At 36.4% G+C, this 26,082-nt stretch overlaps 5 protein-coding genes across 10 annotated transcripts; 1 reads left to right on the top strand and 4 right to left on the bottom strand.

Annotated features, from left to right (window-relative positions):
- The first annotated feature begins 1,277 nt into the window (after positions 1–1,277).
- On the top strand, positions 1,278–17,958 carry tinc (tincar). Of its 5 annotated transcripts, none has more exons than XM_008200157.3 (10): positions 1,278–1,410; positions 9,862–10,480; positions 12,848–13,084; positions 13,133–13,323; positions 13,371–13,552; positions 13,601–13,889; positions 13,940–14,310; positions 14,401–14,545; positions 14,599–14,760; positions 16,826–17,958. In XM_008200157.3, exons 2-10 carry the CDS (start codon positions 9,916–9,918, stop codon positions 17,600–17,602), a joined length of 2,919 nt encoding a protein of 972 aa, XP_008198379.1. In that variant the 5' UTR covers positions 1,278–1,410; positions 9,862–9,915; the 3' UTR covers positions 17,603–17,958. The 5 variants fall into 5 exon arrangements, with proteins under 5 accessions (XP_008198379.1, XP_008198382.1, XP_008198381.1 ...); XM_008200160.3 differs by lacking the exon at positions 1,278–1,410 and adding an exon at positions 6,590–6,822 and having other exon boundaries at positions 13,139–13,323; XM_008200159.3 differs by lacking the exon at positions 1,278–1,410 and adding an exon at positions 6,591–6,822 and having other exon boundaries at positions 14,404–14,545.
- Positions 17,959–18,653: 695 nt separating this feature from the next.
- LOC103314344 (retinol dehydrogenase 14) lies at positions 18,654–19,848 on the bottom strand. 2 transcript variants are annotated; one of them, XM_064354709.1, is made up of 3 exons: positions 19,724–19,848; positions 19,054–19,669; positions 18,654–19,002 (listed from the first exon to the last, which is right to left on the bottom strand). In XM_064354709.1, the coding sequence occupies exons 1-3, from the start codon at positions 19,809–19,811 to the stop codon at positions 18,708–18,710; spliced, it is 999 nt and encodes a 332-aa protein (XP_064210779.1). In that variant the 5' UTR covers positions 19,812–19,848; the 3' UTR covers positions 18,654–18,707. The 2 variants fall into 2 exon arrangements, with proteins under 2 accessions (XP_064210779.1, XP_015839349.1); XM_015983863.2 differs by having other exon boundaries at positions 18,750–19,002; positions 19,050–19,669.
- A 1,418-nt stretch (positions 19,849–21,266) lies between these two features.
- LOC655882 (dehydrogenase/reductase SDR family member 13) lies at positions 21,267–22,406 on the bottom strand. The gene is made up of 2 exons (XM_962442.4): positions 22,149–22,406; positions 21,267–22,105 (listed from the first exon to the last, which is right to left on the bottom strand). Exons 1-2 carry the CDS (start codon positions 22,285–22,287, stop codon positions 21,291–21,293), a joined length of 954 nt encoding a protein of 317 aa, XP_967535.1. The 5' UTR covers positions 22,288–22,406; the 3' UTR covers positions 21,267–21,290.
- A 12-nt stretch (positions 22,407–22,418) lies between these two features.
- LOC655797 (retinol dehydrogenase 13) lies at positions 22,419–23,234 on the bottom strand (the record flags this gene model as incomplete). The annotated part of the gene is made up of 2 exons (XM_008200130.3): positions 22,419–22,572; positions 22,621–23,234. Coding segments are annotated over 2 exons (768 nt in total), but the record flags the coding sequence as incomplete, so codon positions are not given.
- Positions 23,235–24,740: 1,506 nt separating this feature from the next.
- On the bottom strand, positions 24,741–26,065 carry LOC655707 (retinol dehydrogenase 12). The gene is made up of 4 exons (XM_008200154.3): positions 25,788–26,065; positions 25,415–25,744; positions 25,073–25,365; positions 24,741–25,025 (listed from the first exon to the last, which is right to left on the bottom strand). Exons 1-4 carry the CDS (start codon positions 25,921–25,923, stop codon positions 24,822–24,824), a joined length of 963 nt encoding a protein of 320 aa, XP_008198376.1. The 5' UTR covers positions 25,924–26,065; the 3' UTR covers positions 24,741–24,821.
- Between the last annotated feature and the right edge of the window lie 17 nt (positions 26,066–26,082).

The following is a 26,082-nucleotide window of genomic DNA, read 5'->3' as shown; positions in this document are numbered from 1 at the left end:
ATTTCTTAGCAGTTTTCTTGATATTTTTTGCAGAAGATAAGAAAGAAAAAGAACTTTTCAACGATGAAAAATTAATATAATCTCAGTAAAAATGAAATAAATCAAACATATAGTCGGTTCTATTTAATTTTTTTACACATTTAAAAATTCACGAGAGGATTCCTTAAGATTCTAAAGACATAAAATGTGCATAAAACGCTATTATTGTGTTGAGTTTGAGCTTTTCAAGGTTTAAATATGCCAAAAATTCTACTAAAACTTTTCAATCGAAAAAACTTTATAACTTTCGACAATAGACGCTGAATACGAAGGAATGGGGTTAAAATTCCTTCAGATAAATAGATAGTTTTTGAGAAACAGTCGTTTGAAATCGTTAAAAAACTGCTATTCATCACAGTCTTTTCTGGGGGCTCCGAATTTAGCAAAAAATAAAAAAAATGTTTTGCTAAAGGACTTAAGTCTTATAATTTTGGCCAGAAAAGAGCAAAAATCGTGTTGAAAATTAGTGAAATTGAAGTTATTGATGATCAGAAAGTGGAAGCCGATCCGTCAAGAGACTTTTTCATTTAAGTACCGAACTTGAATTTCCTGACACGAATAAAAACACTTAAATATTTTATTAATTTCAAGTATTTACAAATTTTTTCTGATATAAATCTTTTTTTCGTCGATCTTGGTGAGTCTCGGTCCGAATTTGACTAGATTTTAACGCCCTACTGGGATTTCTTCTTGTTACTTATTTCCTCATTCGTTCCATCATTTTTGTCAATTTTGGCTTTCAAAACTGGCATCTGTCGCATCAATGACACTCTCATCGGACAAACCTTGCGAGAAATGGTCATCACACATTGGTTTATTCCTCAGTTCCAACAGTTTGTTCAGTCGCACATTCTCCTCAATGAATCTGATCTCGGAGGGCGAATTGAGCTCCGGCTTGGACAGAAACTTGTGTATGAAATTGGGCAGCGGCTCCTCCTTCATGTTATCAAAGCTCTGGGTTTGCAAAATCTGCCCATTTTCCAGCCTGCTGCACGTCTGCCTCACACACGCCGCCGTCGACGAGAACGAAACGCTCGCCAGGTACTTCTCCTCCTGGTGCTCCTCGTAGCAGCGTCCCCGGTGCAGCACCAGGACGTGCTTGGAGACGACTCTGGACGTGGACGCCGACTGGCCCCGGCACACGTTGGTCTCCTTCCGCGACTTGGGGAGGCTCTTGGTGGCGCGACTCATCCTGCGTTTGCACATTTTCACTAGAATTTTGACACAATGTGTCAAAGCTGAAACTGTAACATCTGCCCGGCCCTACCACCGGCCGCTCGCCTGAAACCTGGCTTATTCTTGGACTGTAGTCTGGTGTGCGTGCTGGCAGTGAAGACCTCGACGACTCGGCGCTCGACCGACCCGCACGTGGTGAGTCCAAGCCGCCCCGATCTCGCCCCCATTGAATTATCCATTTTTCGCGTGTTATGCAATTCGCGCTTCCTGCCGCATTGTTTCGCACATTTGCATAAATTTATAAATTGGGTTTTTTTGTGTAAATTTTGGCCGATTTCGTGCCGAGACGACAGGTGTGTTTCGAGAGATGCAGTGATTGGCTACACATGGCCTTCCAGCAGCTGCAAACTCCGAAACAGAACAGATTCCGGCAGTGGTTTAGGCCCGGGTCGGCTCACACCTGGCGTTTTTCAAACAGGTATTACTTTTCGGACATTTAATCCGGAGGAAAGTCCAAGAGGTTGGATGGAAATTTGGGGGTTGGGGTTGGCGTGAAATTGTCGACGGAATGCGGGACAGATGGTGGATGGGGACTGATCTACCCCAATGTTTTTGTTAGAAAATTGTTTAATAATTTGTAAAACGGTTTCATAATTTACATCTAAGTTAACTCAAGCACTGTTAACTTAAATCTTTTGCTAAAAATTTCTAATAGCGATTTTCAAGTTATCAACGGAAGTAGGTTTAGTCCATTACATTTATTATTAGTAATTTTGTAAACTGTTGGTCGTAGGACAATATTTTATCGACTTCTAAGGCTGAATTATTAATAACGCAAAAATGGAGTTTTAAAGAAGTATGAATAAATAAAAAAATGTTTACGTATGAAAATAATCAAGTGCAATTGAACATTTCTCTAATTTTGCCAAAATTCGGTGCATAATTCCTTCTAATAACAATTAATTACTGCATAAAAATATTACTTTTTATGTCATTCTAAAATCTAGAAATGACGATGTTTAAATGATGTTTTGTGAAAAAAAAAAGTAAAAAAAATGTCGCTAGCCTCTAAATTATCGTCTTTTTGAAATTTTAATTTTTATTTATTAAAGTAATTTTTTTCAGTTTTGGGACTATAGCAACATTTTTTACGTATTTTTTGAACAAAACATTTAATCATTCTTGACACTAGAAAATTTCGAATTATTTATTATTAACTATTTCTATACCAATACTATTTCTAATTTTATTAATACAGTGAAACTTCCCTTAATGGACATTTCCACAACGGACATTTTTGTAGAAACGTAACAAAACCCATATTAAACTTTTCACCTCCCATTAGTGGACACCTCTCTACAACGGACAATTTAAGATTCCCCATCGGTGTCCATTGTTGAGAGGTTTTACTGTATTAATTCTGTTTCTAATTAATTATACATAATTTATTATAAGGAATAAATACAAAATATCAGCACATGCTGATTTCTGTTTTGGTTTGAGCATATATTATTTGTCTCTTATAAATATTTAGAACTTTTTTTAATTTAAATCTTTTGCTAAAAATTTCTAATAGTGATTTTCAAGTTATCAACGGAAATAGGTTTTGTCCATTACATTTATTATTAGTAATTTTGTAAACTGTTAGTCGTAGGACAATATTTTTTTGCAAAGGAAAGAAAAGTATAAAAAGCTTTAGATTTAGGCAAAAAATGAAAAATTCAAATATTGCAAAAAAATTGGTCTAACACGTTTGTAATCTTTATTTTTTTCCGAAATTTCTTCCTTCTTGTTATTTTCTTCTTGTTTTATTTTCTGTTATTTTTCTTTAGGTTTTTTTAGTTTTAGTACAGTCAATTTTTGTAATTTTGATTTCTTTTATTTAATTATTTATTTATATATTTATTTATTTATTTATTTATTTTTCTGTTCATTTAGTTTTTAGTAGCTAATGGAATTAACTTCGAATAGCAACTGAGTTGTATTTACAATTCTAAGGATCGGTTTACAGAAAGCGAAATTAAGATTTAATTCAAAATTAAACTAATTCGAATTAAGTTGTCATTTAACATGCATTGACAAATGTCAAGTTAATCGCGATTAAAATTTAATTGCAATTAAAATGTTCTGTAAACGGGCTCTAAGTCGGCTTATTATTATCTTTATTAAAATAGAAGACAGATTAATAAAAAATATAGCAAACCCCTATTCAGTAAAGAACTTCGGATAGAGAATAAAGCACAGAATGGGGAACAAAAGGTAGAAAATATACATAATAATAAGAAGAAAAAAAAAGAAATAAAAAAAAGTAACAAAAGACAGATAATAGAACAAACTAGAGAAAAAAATTCCGGACTTTAATGAATAGAAACATTTTTTTTATTTAACCTAAGAAACCACTTTCAGCTGTTTAATATTATTAAATGATTTTTTTATTGATCATTCGTTTTTGTTTTCTTTATTTTATTTTTTCACGTTTTAGAGTAGATTTTAAAAGTGGTAGGTAACATTTTAAAACACATAGTTTAGATAAAAATAGACAAAAAGACACGATTTTTGCAACTGTATTGTATCAAAAGTGCATTTCTTCGGGCTTCAACTCGACAAACTTCTTCGACTTGTTTTATTTTCTGTTTTTTTAGGTTTTTTTAGTTTAAGTACAGTTATTATTATTATTATTATTATTATTATTATTATTATTTTGTTTTGTTTATGCAAAAAATATTTTTTTGTCAATTACGGGAAAAATATTCCACTAAATAAACATATTTTACCAAAGCGAATACCCAATAATCTGGGGAACCGATTGGTGTCAAAAAAATACAAAATTCTTAATAGCTTTCAAATTATCAACGAAAGTAGTTTTTGTCTATTTTTGTATTTCTTAGCAATTTCTTTGATATTCTTTGCAGAGGATTAGAAAGAAAAGAGCTTTTCAACGATGAAAAATTAATATAATCTCAGTAAAAATGAAATAAGTCAAACATATAGTCATCTAGTTATATTCCTCTGATAACCATCAACTATCATAAAAATGAATTCGATTTTTTCCAAGCAATTTTTTTGCACCATTTCAATTTTTTTAAATTATTTATTGATGAATTTGCTATGTGTGTTAAATTGGAGATTTTTTCCAAAAGTTTAATGTTGCAAAAACTTCGAATTATTTGCTGGTTACTTGAAGTTAGTAAACTTTCAACATTAGTTTCACTCGACCTAAACCTTTTAACATCTTTCTCGTTGTTATTTACGCATTTTTTTTACCACAAAATGCAAAAGAAAATTTGATTTAAACGAAAAATGGGGAAAAACCACACGCTACGCCACTGGTTTGTGTTTTTTAATTGGACACCTCTGTGTCTGGCCTGCGGCACGTCCGCCCTCCCTTTGCAATTTTAAGGGAATTTTGTGTCGAATAATGAGCAAAGTGTGGATAAACAATCCGGCCACGTTCCTAATTGAATAAAGATTAAAGAATTCCTCGTGTGCAGTACGTGGAGTGAACAATGGGCCCGTGTTTATGTCTCATGAACAATTCAAATCAGCGTTAAACTGAGCATTAAAAGCGGCAGCAAGTCGCTGGACTCGAATCGATTGTTGTGGTCATTAGAGGGATTCCGTATTTAGCTGATTTACTGCTCGGTTAAATTTAAAATTAGAGCGGCGTGTAGTGTTTGGATTTTGTGGCAGTGAGACGACAGGACGAGGGAAATGCTGGCCCCTATCTCCTCATTTGAGTTATGTTTAATATTTCTTCAAGGAATAATACGGGATGTAAATGATTGCTGGCACAGCTGCGAGAATACAAATCAGGCGTTTTTTAATTAGCTACAAAACTTTGTGGTAATACCATGACGTATTTACATATTATAGTGTAATAACACTTCCGGTGTGAGTGAATTTCAATTTTGGGGGGATTTGCATATCGCATTTTACCGTTTTTTCTTCTTGGGAATGAGAAGCGATCGATTCGCGTGATAGTGCGGCGGTGTCAAGGGAATGGAAAGATTTCGAATGCATTTTTTATAAATTGTAAAAATATTTCACTCTTTCTTGTTTACCTTGGAAAAATTGATTAGATCCGTAAGGATGATCGGTTTGTGTTGTGTTGACGTAAATTCGAGCGTTCGATACGAGAAAATGCGTCTGATAAACTTCGCAGGAATTGGAGTGTCAACTTATACGTATCAGACGTCCAGCGGTTTTAATTAGAACGAGATTGTTTACGTCTATTATCAGAATAACTGCTAAAATCGCCACTTAATCATCAGAATTTTTCCTGCTTTTGGAGAGAAACACGGGTTAAATGATGGACTACCAGGACAGACTCCACAAGGAACCCTCTGTATAACGGACGGGGACAAAAAAATCTCCAATTACCATAATCACCATAATGATAATTACCATTTGTGCACTTGTTTATTAAAAAAAATATTTTTTTTGTTAAAATTGCCCCCCTCCCATTAGCGTACACCTCTCCACAACGGACAATTAAAGATTCAGCGGTGTCCGTTGTTGAGAGGTTTTACTGTACCAATTCAAATTTTGAAGGGTCATTTGTAGAGTTCGGGCTTTTTAGCACTAAAATGACAGAATTACGTAAGCGCTAAAATAAACTTAAAATTTAAGCAAAAAATTGAAAATATGCCTAAAAAAACTTTTTCAAATTTAAAAATTTATTTGTCAAATGTTTAACAAAAACAAACTTTTATGAAATAAAAACTAATTACTACATCATCAAGCAATTTAAAAAAATTACGAATATTTTTTCCTTATTTTCTGGATAAATGTATTTCTTTTTTGAAGGCAGGGGTGCCCAAAATTAAGTAACCCGGGCGGCAATGCACCTAAATACGCCACTGGAGAGAAGTAATTCTCTTCAGAAACTAAACAAAGTTTTTTATTCAAATTTTTCAAAACTGGTGAGATGTTTACCAGAAAAAGGATAACAAATTTTGACTGTGTTTTTTACTTTTGACCTGCATTTAAGCTTGAAAAAAAAATAAAATTTTTAAGTTTAATATAAAACACCGTCAATATGCGGCTTACTCTTGTCAATATGTACCCGGCGCCTTAGCCGTGTAATATTGCAACTTTCCGCGGAAATGGAAAAGTTTGTTCTTTCACAGAAGCAGCAAAAACGCACCGTGAAGTCGGAGCATTTCTTGAAACATTGAATAAAAATAGAGAAATGGCTTTGCTTCCAGCGTGAAACCGGCGAAATTTTTCATCGTCTCTATTCCCGTCGTCGTAGCCAAACAATCATTCCCCGTTTATTTATTTCGTTAAATGTTTATTGGAATTCCTGGTGTCCGCTGCTTCCTGCTCTCGGTAATAACCTTTAGCAACTTCCTTCGCCCCGTTTTGAATCTTAATATCCAGCATATCGACGTCCGAATCAATAATCCCATAAGGCGCATGTCCGCCATCGCGCGTATTGTTGCCGGATCAAAACTAACTTCCGGCGACGCTCGCGACGCCTGAATAGACGGCTTGGCGCGTTATGGAAGCGTCGGCATCTTTGGCAGAAGGTCGAGTGAGCACAAGTGTCCTTGTGATGGTTTAATTGAGATGTGAACAGCGAGAACCAGTTGCGCTGCTAAAATGGTAAGCACTCGACTTTATTCACACCGGAGGTGTTTTTTTCCGAGAGCTTGCTCCAATCAAAACAAATCCGAGCCTAAACAATGGCAGGGCATTGACCATCGTAATTGTTTGGGGTATTTCGCTAGGTGTGGTCTGAAAAACTCAAACTTATCGATTGTGGGATTATTAGGCACGCCTCATTTACTTGGCACCTGTCGCAGGATTTGCAGGAATTTTTTCATCGGAGCGCTACACTCGTGTACCGGAATCCGGAAGCGACAATCCGGAATTATCGATTCAAAACAAACCGTTTAGAGGGATGATGCCGGAATTACGAGCGATAGACGCGGTTTGCCTAAAGTGGAAATTCGATTTTCCGGGCGTTTTTGCCAACTTTGTTGCATGGAATTTGATTTTTTATCTTTCGCGTTTGAGTGCCTCAGAGCGATTTTGCACAGTTGAGTGGAGCTTTGAACTTAATGCTCATTTTTTATTATCACGCTTCGCATTTGACAAAATTGCGCAAATAAAAATCAAAGATGATTCAACAGCGTGTGATGGTTTTTCAGATTTATCACGAAAGCGGCTTAAATGGAGCATCGGTTTCGTTTATTTCAGGACGATTTAGTCAGTTAAATGTTTCAAATGATTCTTTTGCGTGTGGTCTTGTAAAGGAAAATTGCACGAAAAATAGGTCTAAGGAGATTTGAAGGGAAACTGAAAATCGCGAGGATCTAAGAATTTTTCAGGAAATAACAACGTGGAAGTGCAGCTTTTTATAAAGCTGAGGCAAGGAAATTCAGTCCGACATGAGGGAGTTTTCCAAATTTGTTTCCGAATATTTTGCACTACTGTGTCAGTTTTTTTTTTTAAATCAACCAACCAATTTCATAAAAATTGTTAATAAAGAAAGGTCGCCAAAATCTTTGTTTTATTTTTATCAATTAATTTTTCTTCTCGTTTCGCAAAACTGGCCAAAAAATATGTTTCTTAACATTTGAAAAATGGAACAGAGGCGTTTTTCAGGAAATTACAAAAGTGGTTCGGAGATTAACATGAGAAATATGAGCTTAAAATATTCAAACTGAAATACTGGACTTAAAGTTTTTAGTTTTAGTTTTAATGGAACTTCCAGTACATGATTTTGTTCAGTCATTTTTGAGAATTTGTTTTTCGGAAACTAATGTACAAATAGATAAGATATTGAAAGTAGTGGTTAAAGTTCTGAGATAGGTTTTCATATAATTCTTCATTTTCGTATGATTTGAGTCATTCAATAGTTGGAAAAGTGTAAAAATAAGGGAGAAATCACTTCAAAAATATTTTTTTTTATTTATTTACCTATAAGCAACATTTTTTTAATTTAAACTCAAAAACTCAAAAAGACATTTTAAATTTTTACACAGTTTTTTAAGTACGACTATGTATATTCAACTAGTGCTTCAGTTTCTTCAATTAAATATTGTGTTTGTGTGCTTGCTAAAAAATACGTAGCTTTTAAGTTCGCTTTGAAGGGATTTCAAGGAAAATAGAGAAAATTGCGTTTTTCAGAAAATAACGAGAAAGTAGCTCTTTATACGACGCTGAAAGGTTTAGTTATAAAACAAGGACTTGGAAAATTCAATCCGACAAAGCGTTTTTTCCAGTAGATATCTTATTCCAGTGTTTAACTTTTTTAAAGCCAACGTGCTTATACATAATTTTTTTAGTATTTTTTAGTAGGGATGTCATTCTTTTCTATCGTGACTGTACATAAGATATTGAAAATAATGATTAAAGTTTTAGGAGTTTTTTATAATTTATTTGCTTGATTATTTTTAATAATGGGAAAAATAATATAAAAACAAAAAAGAAATCGGATCAAAAAAAAATTATTAATCCAGTTAAAACCGATGGCTAATTTTATTAAAAGAATAAATCACACAACTTTAGTTTTATTTATAATAACTACTTTGTCTTTATGGTTTTTGAAAAAATAATGGGGACCTAAGACAGTTTTTAAGAAAAAACGGATAAAATTTTTAGAAATGTAAATATTAACAGATTTTCTTTAAGTTTGAAATTTAAAATTTGAAAATTAGAACAGAGAATATTGTTACCAGGATCTAAGTACCTACAAGGTTTTTTTCATCAGGAAGTTACAAGGCGAAAGTTGCTTAAAAATGCTGGATTTGTTTAAAATTGTTTAGTTTTATTGGAATTTCCAGTACATTAACTCATTCAGTCGTTTTGGGAATTTGTTTTTCGTAAAACCGACGCACAAACAGATAAGATATTGAAAGTAATAAATAAAGTTCCAAGATATTTTTTAAAATTTTTTTTGCTTGATTTGAGTATTTTCAAAAGTATTAAAAAAATAAAGGAGAACTCAAATCAAAAAATATTTTAATTTAGTTAAAACCGATGGCGGATTTTATTAAAAATATAAATCAAACAATTTTTAATTTTATTTCTAATACCTACTTCCTTTTGTGAGGTTTCGAAAAAAAAACGAACGCAAAATTAATAATTGATGAGGACCTTGGACAGTTTTTCAAGAAAAAATAGGTAAAATATTTAGAAAGGTGAATATTTACAGTTTAAGAGCAAAAATCATTCCAAATAATTAGTCCTATGTTCTTGCAAAAAATTGCCATTAAGTCGCTTTCAAGAAATTTGAAAGAAAACAGAGAAAATTGTGTTTTTCAGGACATCACAGTTTTACACCACGCTGAAAGGTTTAGTCATGAGACAAAGTCTAGTAAAATTCAATCTGACACACAAAGGGTTTTTTCAAGTTGTTTACTTAGTTTCGAGCACCATCCAGTATAAATCATCTCAGTGAGTCATCTAAATCTGGATTTTCCACAATTTATCTTGCGTAAGTCCAACAATAAGAAATAATGCCCAAAATTAGGATTTTTATTGACTTTGAACTCGGATCAAACACAAACGCCATAAAGCTATTTCAGTCGTCTTATCCAAACAATTAAATTTAATCCCGCCGTGGCTCAGATCGCTAATTCCCTCGCCCGAATTGTCGCTTTCGCATCCACCCCATTAACGCGTCTCCGCTTCCAGACGTCTTTAGGGCGCTGCTCCACTCCCACCGCCACTGCCACCAAGTGAGCCGTCATGTCTTCATCCTCTCGCAGCAACATTTACGAGAACAACAATGACATAAAAGCGAAAATGGCAGAGACGCCGCAACCGACGCCCAAGCCCTGCGCCGCCAAGCCCCGGCCCGGCTGCTGCACTTGCCTCCACCTCAACAACTTGTGGTCGCTGTGGTACGGCGTCTTCGGAACGGCCTTGCAGGCCTACACCGCGATCAAGTGCGTCAAGCGGATCCTGGGGTACTCGCTGTTGGCCTGGCCGGAGAACCTGCCAGTGCCGTACTTGGAGCTGAACTGCAGTCTGGGCCTGACAGGGGCCGCGATTCTGCTGCTGCCCCTGTTCCTGGTCGCGACGCTGTTCAAAATCGGGAACTTGGCCAATGACGGGTTCAAGCTGGGACGGCAGTTGAGCACGTGCAGCAGGGAGCCGGCGAACGAGATTCTGACGAACAATGGGACTTGTCGGCTGTTTAGGCATGGGGGACCCACGGCGCCGTTTGTGCACTTGGTCATTGCGTTTTGTCTGCTGGTGCCCAAGCTGCTGATGGAGGCCAGGCTGATTGAAGCCGGGTTCTTGTCACAAGGTTTGTTGGACGCGATTTTGCCAAATTCCAAAACAAATCAAGATTTTTTTTATTTTCTGATGGAGTTATCTAAAGACACGACGGACAAATAAAGAGAACATTCAAAAAAATAGTCCAGTTATCAGTAATGTTTTAGCTACACGTTACTGCAGTTACAAGAGATATTTGTTGTTGATAATTTAGCCAAAACTATCTTCCTGCATCACTTGTAGGCTTCTTTATGAAAAGGATTTTACATACAGGGTCGCTAAAAGTATGGATACAGTTAAATATTATAAAAACTATTCATCAAAACTTATTAAAGTTTGATATATGCTTAAGAATATGTAAATTGTATTGTTTCAGATGTTTATTAAATTTCTATCTCCATTTGTTCTTCAGATACAAGGCTACCTTGATTTTTTTTTAATATCAACAAGGGTTAAATTTAATATTTTTGAGAAGAGAATTTTTTTCTTAGTTCTATGGTATAACACAGGCATACTTTAATTTAAACGAAACTTAAAAAAAACGAAAATTTTGAAAAATGTAAAATTTTATTAACCTTGGAAATGTTGTCTTTATCTATCGTTAGCCCATTAATCAAAAAAAAGTAAAAGTTAAAAATAATTGTCAAAAAATGCAAAAAACGTGTTAAACACTCAAGAAAACTATTTTTTTTAATTTGGTGGTTCTTTCTTTATATTGACGAAATTTCGCTCAAAGACTAGCTAAATCGAGAGAAACTAACACAAATGTCTATATTTATTTTCAGCTTTTTAAGTGTATTTTGACAAGTTTGTGAAAAATAAATCAGTCGCTAGATGTAAGAAAATAAGATATTACATGCAATTTTTGGTAAATTTTTCAAAGAAAACGTATAGTTTTTACTTCAACAAGGCTAAAGCAGTACCCATTTTGGGATAATTGAGTGACTTTTTGGTCTGTTTTTGACGAAATTTTGCGGCTAAAAAAACCAACATAATATAGTTTTAAATTAAAATTGGTGATTTTTTGGTTTCTTCTAGCGAAATATTGGGAAATTTTAGTTCTAAAACGTGTTTAAGTATCAAGAAAGGTAGAAATAACATACTTTTGACTAAAATAAGTTGTTATAATAACTTCGCTTACAATAAATGTGTCATTGAAAGCTTGTTGAAATTTTGGCGAAATTTTTCAAAAAAATTTGTTTAAAAATTTGAAAACCGCAGAATTAATACAACTTGTTTTAAATAAGTTTGAAATATAATTCATTTATTGGCTGTAAACATTCGGAGAAGGAAACATAATGTTTCTAAAAACTAAAAAAATAAAGTTAAAAAGCACAAAACTTTATTTTTCATCTAATTTTAGCGGAACAAATCGAAAAATATACATTTAAACATTCGAAAAAAAAAAAAACAAAAATAGTACCCTTTTTGGGCTATTTCTGAAATTTTGTGGCTTCCATATCATGAAAATTTTCAAAATAATTAAGTTTCTGGCTGAAAAATGTGCTTAAACACTCCATAAAACAAGAATTATGTTGTGTTAGTCTTAACTTTGCGAATTTTGCGAATTCTTCTAAAAAACTGAGTTTTATAACACGTTTGACCAACATTTGTTTAGAAAATTTTTATGCAATAAATTTATTTAAAAAAAAGACAAACTAAAATTATTAAAATCCCATCAATTTTGATTAACTTTTGTGACTTTTAGACGTTTTTTGACCAAATTTTGTAAAATAAATGTGATGATGTGTGGTTGTTGCGAAGACAAACAAAATATATGAGAAAAAATTACTTCCAAAGTTACGAGTTTTTCTAAGATATTTACCACTTTAAAAAATACAATGGTTGGAAGATTCATGAAGAGAATAATTTAAGGAAGGAAGATTTTTTGAAAAAAAAAAAAACGCAAATGCTAGTGTTTTTTTTATTTCAGAACACTTTGGCTATTAACATTTGTTTCCTAATTTTTATTTCCAATTACTGAAGTTTTGTTTTTTTTGATTTTCAATATTGACTCAAAAATGTATTAAATCGAGTGAAACAAGCTTTCTTCACAACTACACTTTTTTATATTTTTAATTGTATTGTTTAAATAATGAAAAATATTAGTCTACAAATTTTTTTCTCACATTTTTCTTGAATTTTGAACTAAAATTTAAAATTATTTTTTTACGTAAAAATTTATCAATTTCTTTCAGCCGCAATTTTTTCCAAGCCATAAGTGACCTGGTAGAACTTAAAATAATTGTTTGCGTACAGAAAATCGAGCAATTCGCCTCCTAGTATTTACTTGTCCATAGATGCAATCAAATAAAAAAAGCACAAAAAATTGAAAATTTGTTTTGGAATTTCTTAAGAGTCGTTCATTTGCTCGCCTCCAACCCGGTTTCCCTTCCAGACTGGATCTGGCGCACGGATTTGGACTTCATGGGTCTGCACAAAGACCGCATGGTAATTTTAAGCTTCATGACACCCAACAACACGACAATAGCGCAAGTCAAACGCTCGGCGACCCCTTCACCCATCACTCCTCTCCCATTTACCAGCAACTCGGTTGTGACTAATACTGTAATAAAGACTTTGAAGGATTTTATCGGTCATGAGAACCACACGAATTTCGAACACAAAAATATCGGTAGGTCGCTAAACTTTCCCATTTTTTTCGTTATTTGGGTGTTTCCAGAAACAGGATGGGGCAGTTCAGTTAGTGTGGAGTACATGAATCTGGTCATAGCTCTAATGGTGTACTCCATACGGTATCCGGCGTTGTTCTGGTCGACGAACAAGTGTCTGGGTACAATTTTCTCGTTTCAGCTGCTGATCAACGGCTTACATACGCTTTTGGCCTACGCCGGAATGTCCATCTTATACAAAGTAACTTGAACAAAATTGTAATTTTCCCGAATTAAAGCTTGTTGTAGGTACAAATCGTCGGCGGGTGGAAAACCCTCCCTTTGCTCAAACACGAACCGACGACTTTGTTCACATTTAGCAAATTATCACCGTTTTTACTCAACCCACAAGTTACTCTAGCACTTTACATGATGTCAACGCTTCTAATTCTATCGTCTAGCCTAGTGTTGTATCTTTATGGCCATACGAGGTTTGTACAACAAGTCCCGACTGACCATCATTGAAAAAAAATCCACAGATTCAACGCGTTCCTGAACCAGGAACGCGAACGAAAAGTCATAATGTTGAAGGAAGGGAGCACCAACAGGTGGAGCTACTTCACCCATTGTGCCGCCCTGTGTGTCTTGGTATCGGTAGGGATATGCAACGCCCCCCTCCTCCATGACTACACCGTCCTGTACAAAGGAAGTCTGGATGAAACCACGTTGGCTTGCATCGTCGGCGGAATCCTCCACCTGTTTTTCTGGATCGTCATCTGGCTATTTTTGACAATAAAACAAACCTGGATTTTTAAACTGAGAGTTACAGTAATATCCCCTTTTTCCCTTCGGTGTGAGAGTCAAGGGCTGAATTCCAGGTCGGCCGAGCAACAGTGCGCCAAGCCCGCTCCCTGAAACTCGTCACCGACATCGATTTAATGTCCTCCAGGGTTGAGGATCTCTCGCAGCAACCCCTCCTGATTGTGGGCAACGGTCGCACCTACAACATCGCCGAGACCTCGCCCAAGAAAGCCATAATGAGCGTCATCCAGAAAGCCACCATGAGCAAAAAAGCCTCCAATGGTTCGGTCTCGAACCAGGACGACGACGAGGAGCAGATTTACTGGCTTCGGCCGGCTCTAGTCACCCCGCAGTCGTCACCAGACGAGGCCAAGCAGTTGTGCTGGTTCAAGAACAAGCCGAAGCACAAAGTCACCTTCAACGAAACAACTAGTACGTCTGTTAATCGGTAACGCCTCTTCTTAATCGGTGTTGTGTTTGCTTCTTTCCGCCGCTCTTGGTTGGTCATTTGAGTCAGTTTTGTTGTTTATTGTTGTAGTAGTAAAAACAGTGGAGTACGAGGACGACGATTGACGGCGATGGACGAGGATGACGGGGATTATGCCACGCTGAGGGAGCTGCCGCTCCCTCAGCCGGTTCGCAGGCCGGAGAACCGCGAAGATACGGTCAGTGAAGAGGGAAAGGTGAGTTTGGCATTAGTTGGACGAGAGTTTGCATCATCCCTTCATTGCTTTAGCTTCTGGCTTGCGTGCAAGACGAACGTGTAACATACGCTAGTAATAATCAAGATCTAATACCTCCTGTAGATTATGAGGATCCGAGTCCTTTACTAACACCAGAACCATTATACGCACAAAAAACACCCGCATCTGTCATTGTTCACAGTCATGAGACGCAGGTAGGTGGCTCGCAAGCGCATTTCACTCATTATTTTTAACCAGAGCGAATTTTTACTTCACTGAATACCCAAGTCTAGAAAAGTCTAAAATCATACAAGAGCCAGAATCTATACAGGGTGATTCTTTTAGGGTCTACATTAGAAACTTTTTAACATTTGTAATAAAACTTGACCATTCCGAGTTCAACTAGATTATTTTTAAAATGGCCGAGTTTCCAGAACTACGAGAAATTGAGTAAAATTTGCTCAAGTTGTTAATATTTATCTGTCATAGTTTTTGACATAATATGTCAATTGTTTTGTTAAAATTTTTATTTATAAGAGTTTATTTAAAATATCACAGCCCTTGAACTCTTAACAACAAGGGAATATTTTTTTTGCATTTATAAACGAAATTTCGAAGAGCGCTAAGAAAAAATTTTATTTAGTTTTTAGCTTTGTAAGTAACTCAGTTAGTTTCCATTGAATTTTTCTTTTCTTGAGTGAAAATGGTGGACAAATCTAACATTTATTTTAATCAATGGCACAATTTTGTCGTATTTTTTGAAAGTTTACTTGATTAAAAATGAAAATAACAGCCAAAATTCTGTTTTTTGCGATTATTTCAAAAACTGTAAGAGATAGATATAGAAGATGTCAATAAAAGCCTGCATAAAAATTGATGTTGTTCTGCTTGCCATTGAAAAAAAACACAGTGATTCCATTTGGAAAAAACTGTTTTATAATTATTTTTTAATCGTCATTTTCAAAAAATCGTAGTAGCCTTGCAATTTGACAGTTAGCAATCCGAAAAATTTCAGAAATGCAGAAATCAAAGTTCCAATCGGAACTTTCGTTAAAACTTAAAATTTCTCTCAGCTTGAACGAATTATTCATTAAAAAATTAATTTGCCATTGATTTTCAGGCGCTGAAACCAAACTCTGAATATTGTTGTATTATTTGTTTTGTTAAATTTCGAAAGTGCAGGAAGTGCTTTACAAATTTTTCTCATCGCCGACTTCGATTTGCATTATCGGTCGTTTTGCACCGCAGCCAAAATCCAGTTTTGTGGTGGGAAGGGCCAGCGCCGGTTTGCTGTCTCATTTGTTTCAGGAATGAGTAATTTGGCCAATAAAACTAGACAAGTCACCTCCTCCGTGTTTATCTACCGCACAAAAAATTGCAAAGTGTTTGTGATTGGATATTGACGGGCTAATGCGCTCCCGAACGTACGAGCGGCCAATCATAGGGCGGCTCAAAAGTTAGCAAAAAACTCGTGTTTATTATTTTAAATGTCGATTGAAATGAGACAGATTAACTGGAATTTTTATGATTTACCATTATGGTTGAAAAAATGAAACACTTTGAATGTAATAATCGTCTAAAAATTGTAATTCAAATTTACGTAAAACGTTGTAGATTGATTTAGTTGCTAAATTAACTACCATGCTTGTGAACACACGTAAACAGGGATCATAGCTCAATTAGAAAAGGTTCTGACTGTCATTGTTACTGGGTAGGACGTCGGTTCGAATCCGAGCCGCGACTTTTTTTTTTTTAATAAAAGTGACAACAGTTTCTCTGCAATTTCTTATCACTAACAACTTGTTTCATTCACCACAAAATCATTTTTGCTCTTCTCGAACTCAATGCAATTTCACCGGCAGATAAAGGCGAAGATGATATTAATTTTTATTTTACTCAATATTTCGCAAAATTTTTCTAAAATCAAATTCTAAGACCACCCACTTGAGCCGAAATGCTGTTATTTTGGCTTTCTTGTTATTCCTTAAAACTGAATTTTTTTCATTCCTGTTAAAAATTTCTCATAGTTTCGGAAGTTCAGCCATGTTGAAAATAATTTAGTTAAGCTCAGAATGGTCAGTTTGGATCGTATAAAAAAAATTTTCCTAGAAGAATCAGCCTGTATATGGGTCTATTTTTGGTTATAGTTTTGTAACATGTTTTCCTTATCGAATAGAAATTCAAGTATTGAATGACTTTAAATATTTATTTGAACGTAGGACACATACATTTCTGTACATTTTTGGTTCCCATTATCGAATGGAATCGAATTTTTTCTAGATCACCACTGGCCAAACCCCCCGTTGCCTCCGTCGCGCCGACTCGGGCATGCCCCACGACGAGCTCACCCCCCGTTCCGACACCCTCAGCACCGAGAGCTCCACGTCCCCTCCCGAGCCCCCAGGGAGCAACCACAGCGAGACCTCCAGCGGCGTCCACTCCAACGACAGCGACCACAAAACCGCCCGTCGTGCCACCAGCGTCGTAGACCTCGTCCAAAACCGGGAGGAAATCCACTGGAAGTCCTCCTCCCTCCAACGCAACACGAGCCCTCCACCCAGCCAGGCAGTCATCCTGGAAAACCCCGCCGAGAGCACGGTGGTAATCAGGAGGAAGGTCTCGCGGCCGGTCCCTGCAGACGTCGTCCAGGGCGTGGGCGTGAAGGAGGAGCCGTTCGGGAGGGCGACCAACATGCGGATGACCTCCTTCATGGAGAAGACTGACCTGGGGGGCATGCAGGCCTCGTCTGCCACGCTGCCGCACTTCCCCACCCAGCCCATGCAGAACGTCTACGCCCACTGCTCGACCATGCCGCTACCCCAGCATGGGGGGATCCCCAACGGGCAGAGTCTAGTCGCTGGGAACAGCTGCAATGTGTACCCCAGGCAACACACCACCCTCCCGACTCATCATAACGGAGTCAAGCTGTTTCATCCCCAAAACCCCTACGTGACGAGGTTTAAATGCAAGCAAGCCGAACCAATCAAAACCAATATACATGAGCCGATCTACACAGGAGTGAACAAATCAGGAGACATGTATCATTATAATTCTTAAAATCGAGGACCACGTGCATTTAACACTCACATACTTATCACTTGTTCATATCGTACCACTCTTATCATCACAACAAGACACAATAATTTTAGGTTTAGGTTTTATATGGACAAGTATACACTTGGTAGCTAGGATTAAATTTTGTATATATACAGTAGTTAAAATAATTTTATATGATTAGTAGAGTCGTTTTTTTATTAATGTGGTCAGGTCAGGTTCTAGTCATTAGGTTTACGAGACGGAGAAATATTTTATTTATCAGCTTTTTATGGTAAACTTGTTCGTGAAACCCCATAGACCCATGTGTAACAGTAACTTATATCAAAATGTCGAATCAATAAACGCATTACACTCAAGCTTTTTCACCCATTTTTTTGCCCTTATCCACCACTCTTACAATTTATTCCTAAGAAAAATTCAAAGTACTTTGCCAAAACGGAATAAAATAGTCAAAATTCCCACGTCCACGGAGGTGTTTTCGTTCTAGATCATTGACTTTAGAGATTCAATCGAAAACTTTTCGTTAAAATCAGAAAAATTTTCCACTTCTTTTATTTTCCAAAAAATATTTTTCCTAGTTTCTACAAATTTTTTCTCTTACAATTGATTCCTAAGAAAAATTCAAAGTACTTTGCCCAAAACGGAATAAAATAGTCAAAATTCCCACGTCCACGGAGGTGTTTTCGTTCTAGATCATTGACTTTAGAGATTCAATCCAAAACTTTTCGGTTAAAATCAGAAAAATTTTCCACTTCTTTTATTTTCCAAAAAATATTTTTCCTAGTTTCTACAAATTTTTTCTCTTACAATTGATTCCTAAGAAAAATTCAAAGTACTTTGCCCAAAACGGAATAAAATAGTCAAAATTCCCACGTCCACGGAGGTGTTTTCGTTCTAGATCATTGACTTTAGAGATTCAATCGAAAACTTTTCGTTAAAATCAGAAACAGTTTTCACTAAAACTTCTTTTATTCTCCAAAAAATATTTTTCCTAGTTTCTACAAATTTTTTCTCTTACAATTGATTCCTAAGAAAAATTCAAAGTACTTTGCCCAAAACGGAATAAAATAGTCAAAATTCCCACGTCCACGGAGGTGTTTTCGTTCTAGATCATTGACTTTAGAGATTCAATCGAAAACTTTTCGTTAAAATCAGAAACAGTTTTCACTAAAACTTCTTTTATTCTCCAAAAAATATTTTTCCTAGTTTCTACAAATTTTTTCCTCGGTAAGACCGACAAAATCCTCGCTGATTGCCCAAATTTCGGAGCAAAATTCCGCGTCAGTCGTGACTCTTGGCTGTTGGTGCTCCCTGAAGTCGACGAAAAATTTTCCTGAAACGTTGGCGACTTGTTCGGAGGTAGCCAAGAAAGCACAATTTTCAGCGCCGATTTCAGGACTCTGAAAGGACGATTGTGAATCAATTTCCCCCTTCGTTCGATAATCACTTGCAAAAAACACTGAAACGGGTTAGCAACTGGCTTATTCTTCCACAGGAACGTCGTAGCACTCATTCCTGGATGAACCGAATTGAAGGTAATTTCTTCCTTACTGAAACGTTGTGCAAAACCGTTTGACACAATCATGTTGCACAGCTTTGAATTATAATAAACCAGTAACGAGGAAAACGCGTCCACGTAACTCACATCGGGGTTATTTACATTACTAATCGTCAAATTATTGAAGAAAGCGCCCAGAGAGCTGACGAAAATCACGCGACTTGGGGCAGACTTTGCTAGCAAGTCTGCCAGGAGATGGGTGAGGAGAAACGGGCCGAAGTGGTTGACTTGCATGGTGGCTTGGAGCCCATCAACCGTTCGTTCTTTGCCCAAACAGAAAACTCCAACGTTGTTGATCAAAACATCAAGCTTCTCCTCTTCTTGGACTATTTCCTGGGCAAGGTTGCGCACACAAGTTAGCGAAGTGAAGTCAACGAATTTCGTCACAATGTCGCAATTGCCCGTTTTTTTGACTATTTTTGACTTGGAAAGGGCCAAATCGGCCTTGTCGGCCATGATAATGCGGTGGTTTTTGGCCGCCAAGGCCAAAGCCGTGCAAAAACCAAGACCTAACAATTAATTAATTATTGTAAAATTGATATGCAAATCAAGGCAAGACTTGCCTTCATTGGCGCCCGTGATTAGGACGGATTTGCTCACTCGTGCGAGGGTTAGGAACATTTTGACAACAAAATGCCAATTTTTTGACATGTTCTGTCTGGTTTTTGGACCGTGTTGTCTTGGTCACAAAATGACATTAAAGAAGAAAGAACAGAGAACAGTGATACGAAAACCAAGAACAGAAAAAAAGCAGAATAATTGAAAGAGAACTTTCTTACAATACAATAAAGTTATACAATTCCTGTCATTTGTTTCAAGAAAAAGTCTCGATGAACAATTTTCTCAATGAAATAAAAGCATATTTTTCTAATCTTTAATTTTTCCTTAGGATTTTTTTTTGCTTTTTGTTATTTTCTTTTTGTTTTATTATCTGTTATTTGTTTTAGGTTTAGTACAGTAAATTTTTGTATTTTGCTTGCTTTTATTTATTTATTTTTTTATTTATTTTTCTGTTTATTTAGTTTTTAGTTGTTAATGGGGTTTAGTTCGAATAGCAACTGCTAGACTTCGCCTCCCGAGTTGTATTTACAATTCTAAGTCGGTTATTATTATTATTATTAAGATAGAAGACAGAGTAATAAAAGATATAGGGAACCTCTTTTCAGTAGAGAATTTCGGATAGAGAATAAAGCACAGAATAGGAAATAAGGGGTAGAAAATAAACATAAGAAGAAAAAAGAAGGTAAACTAAAAAATGTAACAAAAGACAGAAAATAGAGCAAACTAGAAAAAAAAATTCTGGACTTAAATCAATAGACTAATTTTTAAAATTTAACCTAAAGAACCACCTTCAGTTGTTTAATAATGTTAACTGATTTTTTTATTGACTATTCGTTTTTATTTTCTTTATCTTTTTTTATTCATGTTTTAAAACTCGCGATTTTTACAACTTTATTGTATCAAAAGTGCACTTCTTCGGGCTTCAACTCGACAAATTTCTCCGACTTGTTTTATTTTTTTGTTCTTTTCTTTAGTGTTTTTAGTGTAAGTACAGTCAATTTTTGTAATTTTGCTTTTTTTATTTATTCGTTTATTTATTTATTTTTCTGTTTATTTAGTTTTTAGTTGTTAATGAGGTTAAGTTCGAAGAGCAACTGTTAGACTTAACTTCCCGAGTTGTATTTTCAATTGTAATAAAGTCTATATATAATAATAAAGTTATTATTATTATTATTATTATTAAAGATAGAAGACAGATTAATAAATGATATAGGAAACCGCTTTTCAGTAGAGAATTTCGGATAGAGAATAAAGCACGGAATGGGGAATAAAAGAAAATAAACATAATAATAAGAAGAAAAAAGCTAAAATAAAAAAAGCAACAAAAGACAGAAAATAGAGCAAACTAGAAAAAAAATTCCGGACTTAAATCAATAGAAACATTTTTTAAATTTAACTTAAGAACCACCTTCTGCTGTTTAATATTGTTAAGTGATTTTTTTATTTCCTTTAATGTATTTTTTTCACGTTTTAGAGTATGCTGGGTTTTAAAACTGGTAAATAACTTTTTGAAACACATAGTTTAGACAAAAATGGACAAAAAACCACGATTTTTGCAACTTTATTATATCAAAAGTGCACTTCTTCGGGCTTCAACTCGACAAACTTCTCCGACTTCTCCCACAGCTTCTTAGCCAACCCTTTCACCTGCGAGGTCTTGTAAGGCTCAACTCTTTCACAATTATCGAAATGTTCGCCACTCAAATCCTCAATATTCCTCTCAACCGAGCAATAGATCGTAGTTTGTGCCCCTTCCTCGCTCGTCCTGAAAAAATGATCCCTGAAAAACTCAAACACGGCCTTGTGTTGTCCCTTAATCCTCCGGAAGATTTCCGTGTCCACGACTCCGGGATGCAGCGAAAAGGTCGTAACCCTCGTCCCTTGCAGCTTTTCCGCCAGTTCCATCGTGAACAAAACATTGCAAAGCTTGCTGTTGGCATAATCCGTGTGCATTCCGGTGAATCGGTTCAAGTCTTCCAGATCGAAGCGTGCGTATTTCGCGGCCAAAGAAGACACGTTAACTACGCGACTGGGCTCTGATTTTTTGAGCAAGTCGATGAGGAGGTTCGTGAGCAGGAAACTGGAGAAGTAGTTGACTTGCATTAAAAGGTTCAGCCCGTCTTTGCTTTTTTTGTCCGGAATTCCGGAAGCTCCGGCATTGTTGACCAGGATATCGAGACGCTGTTCCGTCTCTTTTACGTTTTGTGCAAACGCTCGGACTGAATCAAACGAGGCAAAATCGACGATTTTCACCACAATGTCCCCATTCCCCGTTTCTTGAACGATTCGGGTTTTAGCAGCGTCGGCTTTCTGCTGGTCCCGGCAAGCCAGAATCACGCGGGCGCCCCTTTTGGCGAAATCTAGCGCCGTCTCGTAACCAATCCCTAGAAAAAATTAACGGAACTGTGAAATTTTGGGAAAAATTACCAGTGTTTGCGCCTGTGACGACCGCGGTTTTGCCAACTAGACACGTTTTGCTGCGGCACCACACCGTGGATTTGAGGTAGTGCTTCAAAAGGGCATAAATGGTGGCAATGACGCCGCACAAAATCCAAACTGGGTGCATTTCGAGCCGAGATTAGCACACAATTGAAGCGTATTCACCCACAAGCTATTCGAAATGAATCAGCAAGTACGTGACTATCACTGGCCGCCTAATTGTGCGGCGAAAATTGAAATTTTATTACAACGATTTATTTAGAATCGCTTCGGTCCGTTGCCACAGTTTTCGGCCCCTTGCCGTAAAATAGGGCCGAATTTTGCGGCAATCGACAAAGTGGTGGCCGCTGAACGGCTCCAGGTTTTTGGCAACTGAGCAATAAACCACACTTTGGGCCCCCTCTTCGCTAGTCTGGGAACCAACCAATTAATTATTATTGGACGTTTGGGGCAAACAAACCTTAAATAAATGGGTGTTTTTGGCCAAGAGCTTGTGGGCGTGGTTTCGAAAATTTGCGTTTTTGTGATTCCAGGGTGGTCGGAGTAGGCGGTGACTTGGGTCCCGTCCAGTTTTTTCGCCAGTTCTTGTGTGAACAAGACGTTGCACAATTTGGAGTTAAAATAGTCAACACCGTCGGTCATGTGTCGGTTCAGCTTCGACAAGTTGAATAATAAGGCCATTCCGGCACCGTTTGACGAAACATTGACGACGCGACTTTTGGTCTTTTTCAACAAATCTAGCAATAACTTCGTCAGAAGGAAAGCAGAGTAGTAGTTGACTTGCATGATAAGGGGGTGTCCGTTCGGGGTGGTTTTGTGCCCTTGTGCCAAAACCCCCGCATTGTTGACCAAAATGTCCAGCCGATTCTCACTTTCACTGATTTTTTTTGCGAAATTTTTGACCGACTCAAATGACCCCAAATCGATTATTTTGACGTGGATATTTTCGTTTCCGGTCTCGTTGATGATGCGAAGGCGGGCCTTTTCGGCGCGGTTTTTGTCACGGCAAGCTAGGATGATCCGGGCTCCTCGTTTGGCGAAATCAAATTTTCGCCAAAAGAAAGGCAACAATAATTAGGAAAATTGCAGTTGTAATCATTTTAATAAGTGTCGGTTCTACCGCATTACTGCAGAAAGTGGGACAGTGTTTGATCATTTTTACTACTTTCTCAAGGTGGACTCGTATTTAAATTCAAGCAGTCCAAGAGCTCAATTTTTGCTCAATTATAACTAAATTTAAATTCTTGGCTTTTCCAATTTTTTGTAAAAAACGTAAATAAAATTTTAGATGGTGGAAAAACGTTAGGTTTGATTTTTGAAAGTTGTGAGATTTTTGTCGATTTTCCCGGAACATTTATCGAGCAATGACTCCGGAACTATTAGAGACAGTTCCATGAAGTTTATAATCGTTGGAAAGCTTTTTTAATTATCAAAAATTTTACTGAGTAATAAATACACTTACCTTTAAGAAACCAAAAAAATATACAGTTTATAATATTCATTTATTTTTCAAAAATAAGAGGAATGCAAAAACAAGTAATTTAGCATTTTAATTGAGCTCAAATTTGACCCAACTGGACCAGTAATGGCGGCCATATGGCGGCGCCATGTCGTCATCATAGAATTTTTTAAATGGAACTGTATCATTTTTTTGTATTATTAGAAACTCTACTAAAATAGGCCTTTAGTAAAGCTTCTAATTATAAAAAACAATCATATCGTTCCATTTAAAAAATTCTCTCATGTTACGTTAAATTTGAGGTCGACTAAAATGATGTTATCTGTTTTTGCATTTTTTTTATTTTTGAAAAGTAAAAGAAATATAAATTTTGTCACTTTTGAAAACATGATTTCGAATTTTTTTTGTGTTTGGTTCGTCCATAATCACAGTTGTAAAGGCCTATTAGTGGGGCTTCTAAATGTAAAAAAATGATATCGTTCTATTTAAACAATTGTGTTATGACGTCATGACGCCGCCATATTGGCCGCCATAACTAATCCAGCTACGTCAAATTTGAGCTAGATTAAAATGCTAACTTACCTGTTTTTGCAATTTTTTTGTTTTTAAAAAATAAAAGAATCACTCTGTATATAATACTATATATTTTAACCCTTCGTCAGTGTTCTGTGAATTTGTTTTTTCCTTTACTTAAAATAATAATTTAAAAATTTTATTATTTGTATAAATGGATATATTTACCTATTGTCTCAAAAAAATAAAAAAAAGTTACGAGTATTTCACTCTTTTTTTGTAAATGTTAGATTAAAAAATCAATAAAAAATCTTGTTTTTTTGCTTTTTGGTAAAAAAGTACAAACAAAACATTGTAAGAGCATAAAGATGAAACCATCAAATAAAAAAACTCCATTCAAGTTGTAAAAAATGCAAAAAAGTCACTTGCTTCGATTTTTTTGAATTTAAATTTTTTTACTTTACGTGGAGATTTTTGTCAATTTTCGGTAAATTATCTGTTTTCAAGAAAAAACACCGAATTGTGATCGAGAAATTGAAAAATTCTGTACCAATTTTTGGGAAAACAACTTTGGAAAAGCGTCAGTTTGAAAATGAAAATACCTGAACGATTTTTTTAAATTGTTTATTAGTTCATGTTTTTTGTACAAACTGAGAATTTAACAAGTTTATGCAACTTTACAAATTATTTCAGCCTGGAAACTGAAATTTCTCTTCCTCCTTCAGCTTGACCAACTCCTCGGTAACCGTCCACAGCTTCTCCGCCACTTTGGAGTCCCTAGCATTCGGATAAGTCGCAACTGTCCGACACTCCTCAAAGTGTAGGCCACTAAACCCCTCAATATTTTTCTCAACTGAACAGTAAATGTTAGTCTGGGCTCCTTCTGCCGGCGTCTGGAACCACCAAATCAGTTTCAAGACCACCTCTATGTCCTTCTCACCTTGGCAAAGAAATTTTTAATTATCCCGAACACAATTAGTTTAAACCCGGTCACGTGCCTGAAAATCTCAGTCTTGACGGCTCCGGGATGTAGCGAATAGGTCGTGATTTGGGTGTTTTGCAATTTCTTGGCCAATTGCTGCGTGAACAGGATAATACAGAGCTTGGTACGGGAGTACATATCGACGTCACCGTTGTAGGTACAAAGGTTGTCCGGGTTGAAAAAAAGGGCCGTTTGGGCCATGGCTGACGACACGTTCACAATTCGCGCAGGGCCGGACCTGGACATCAAGCCTAAAACACAAAATCTGGGCTCTGTCCCCTACAAATGACCAGAACTCACCCAGGAGCAGGTTAGTGAGGAGAAAAAGCGACAAGTAGTTGACCTGCATCCCTTGGTAAAACCCATCATGGGTCTTTTGGGTCCCTTCAGGGGCCACTCCCGCGTTATTGACTAGAATATCCAAGCGTTTTTCCGTCTCATGGACACTTTTTACGAACGCTCGGACCGACTCAAACGAGGCAAAGTCCACGATTTTGACCAAAATTTCCGAATTTTCGGTTTCTTCCACAATTTTTTGACGCGCAAGGTCGGCCTTTTTGGGGTCCCGACAGGCGAGAATCACGCGGGCCCCTCTTTTGGCGAAGTCAAGCGCTGTCTCGAAGCCGATCCCTTTGGGAAATAGTTATTTCAAGTTTAGCAATTTTCAAACAACCTGTGTTGGCTCCGGTGATTATGGCGGTCTTGCCAGTCAGGCACTTGTGACTCCGGCACCACTTGGTACTCAATTTGAGGTAGATTTTGAGGATCAGGGGAGCCAAGACGACACAAAAAATAGCGTAATAGTTCATTTTAACTACACTTATCTACAAAACTCAAGGTTTGCTGATAATATCGTTGTTGGCAAGCAAAATAGAAAAAACTATTGACCCAAAATTGAAAAAATGCCTACGCCTCACGTGTGACCAAACGTGTTCGGAACTAATCAAGAGCGGGGAGATTAAAACAAG

This window comes from Tribolium castaneum, chromosome 2 (genome assembly GCF_031307605.1).
Source record: "Tribolium castaneum strain GA2 chromosome 2, icTriCast1.1, whole genome shotgun sequence".
NCBI classification, from domain to species: domain Eukaryota; kingdom Metazoa; phylum Arthropoda; class Insecta; order Coleoptera; family Tenebrionidae; genus Tribolium; species Tribolium castaneum.
Note: the sequence above shows the minus strand (reverse complement) of the source record. Positions and strands in the feature narration are given on the sequence as shown.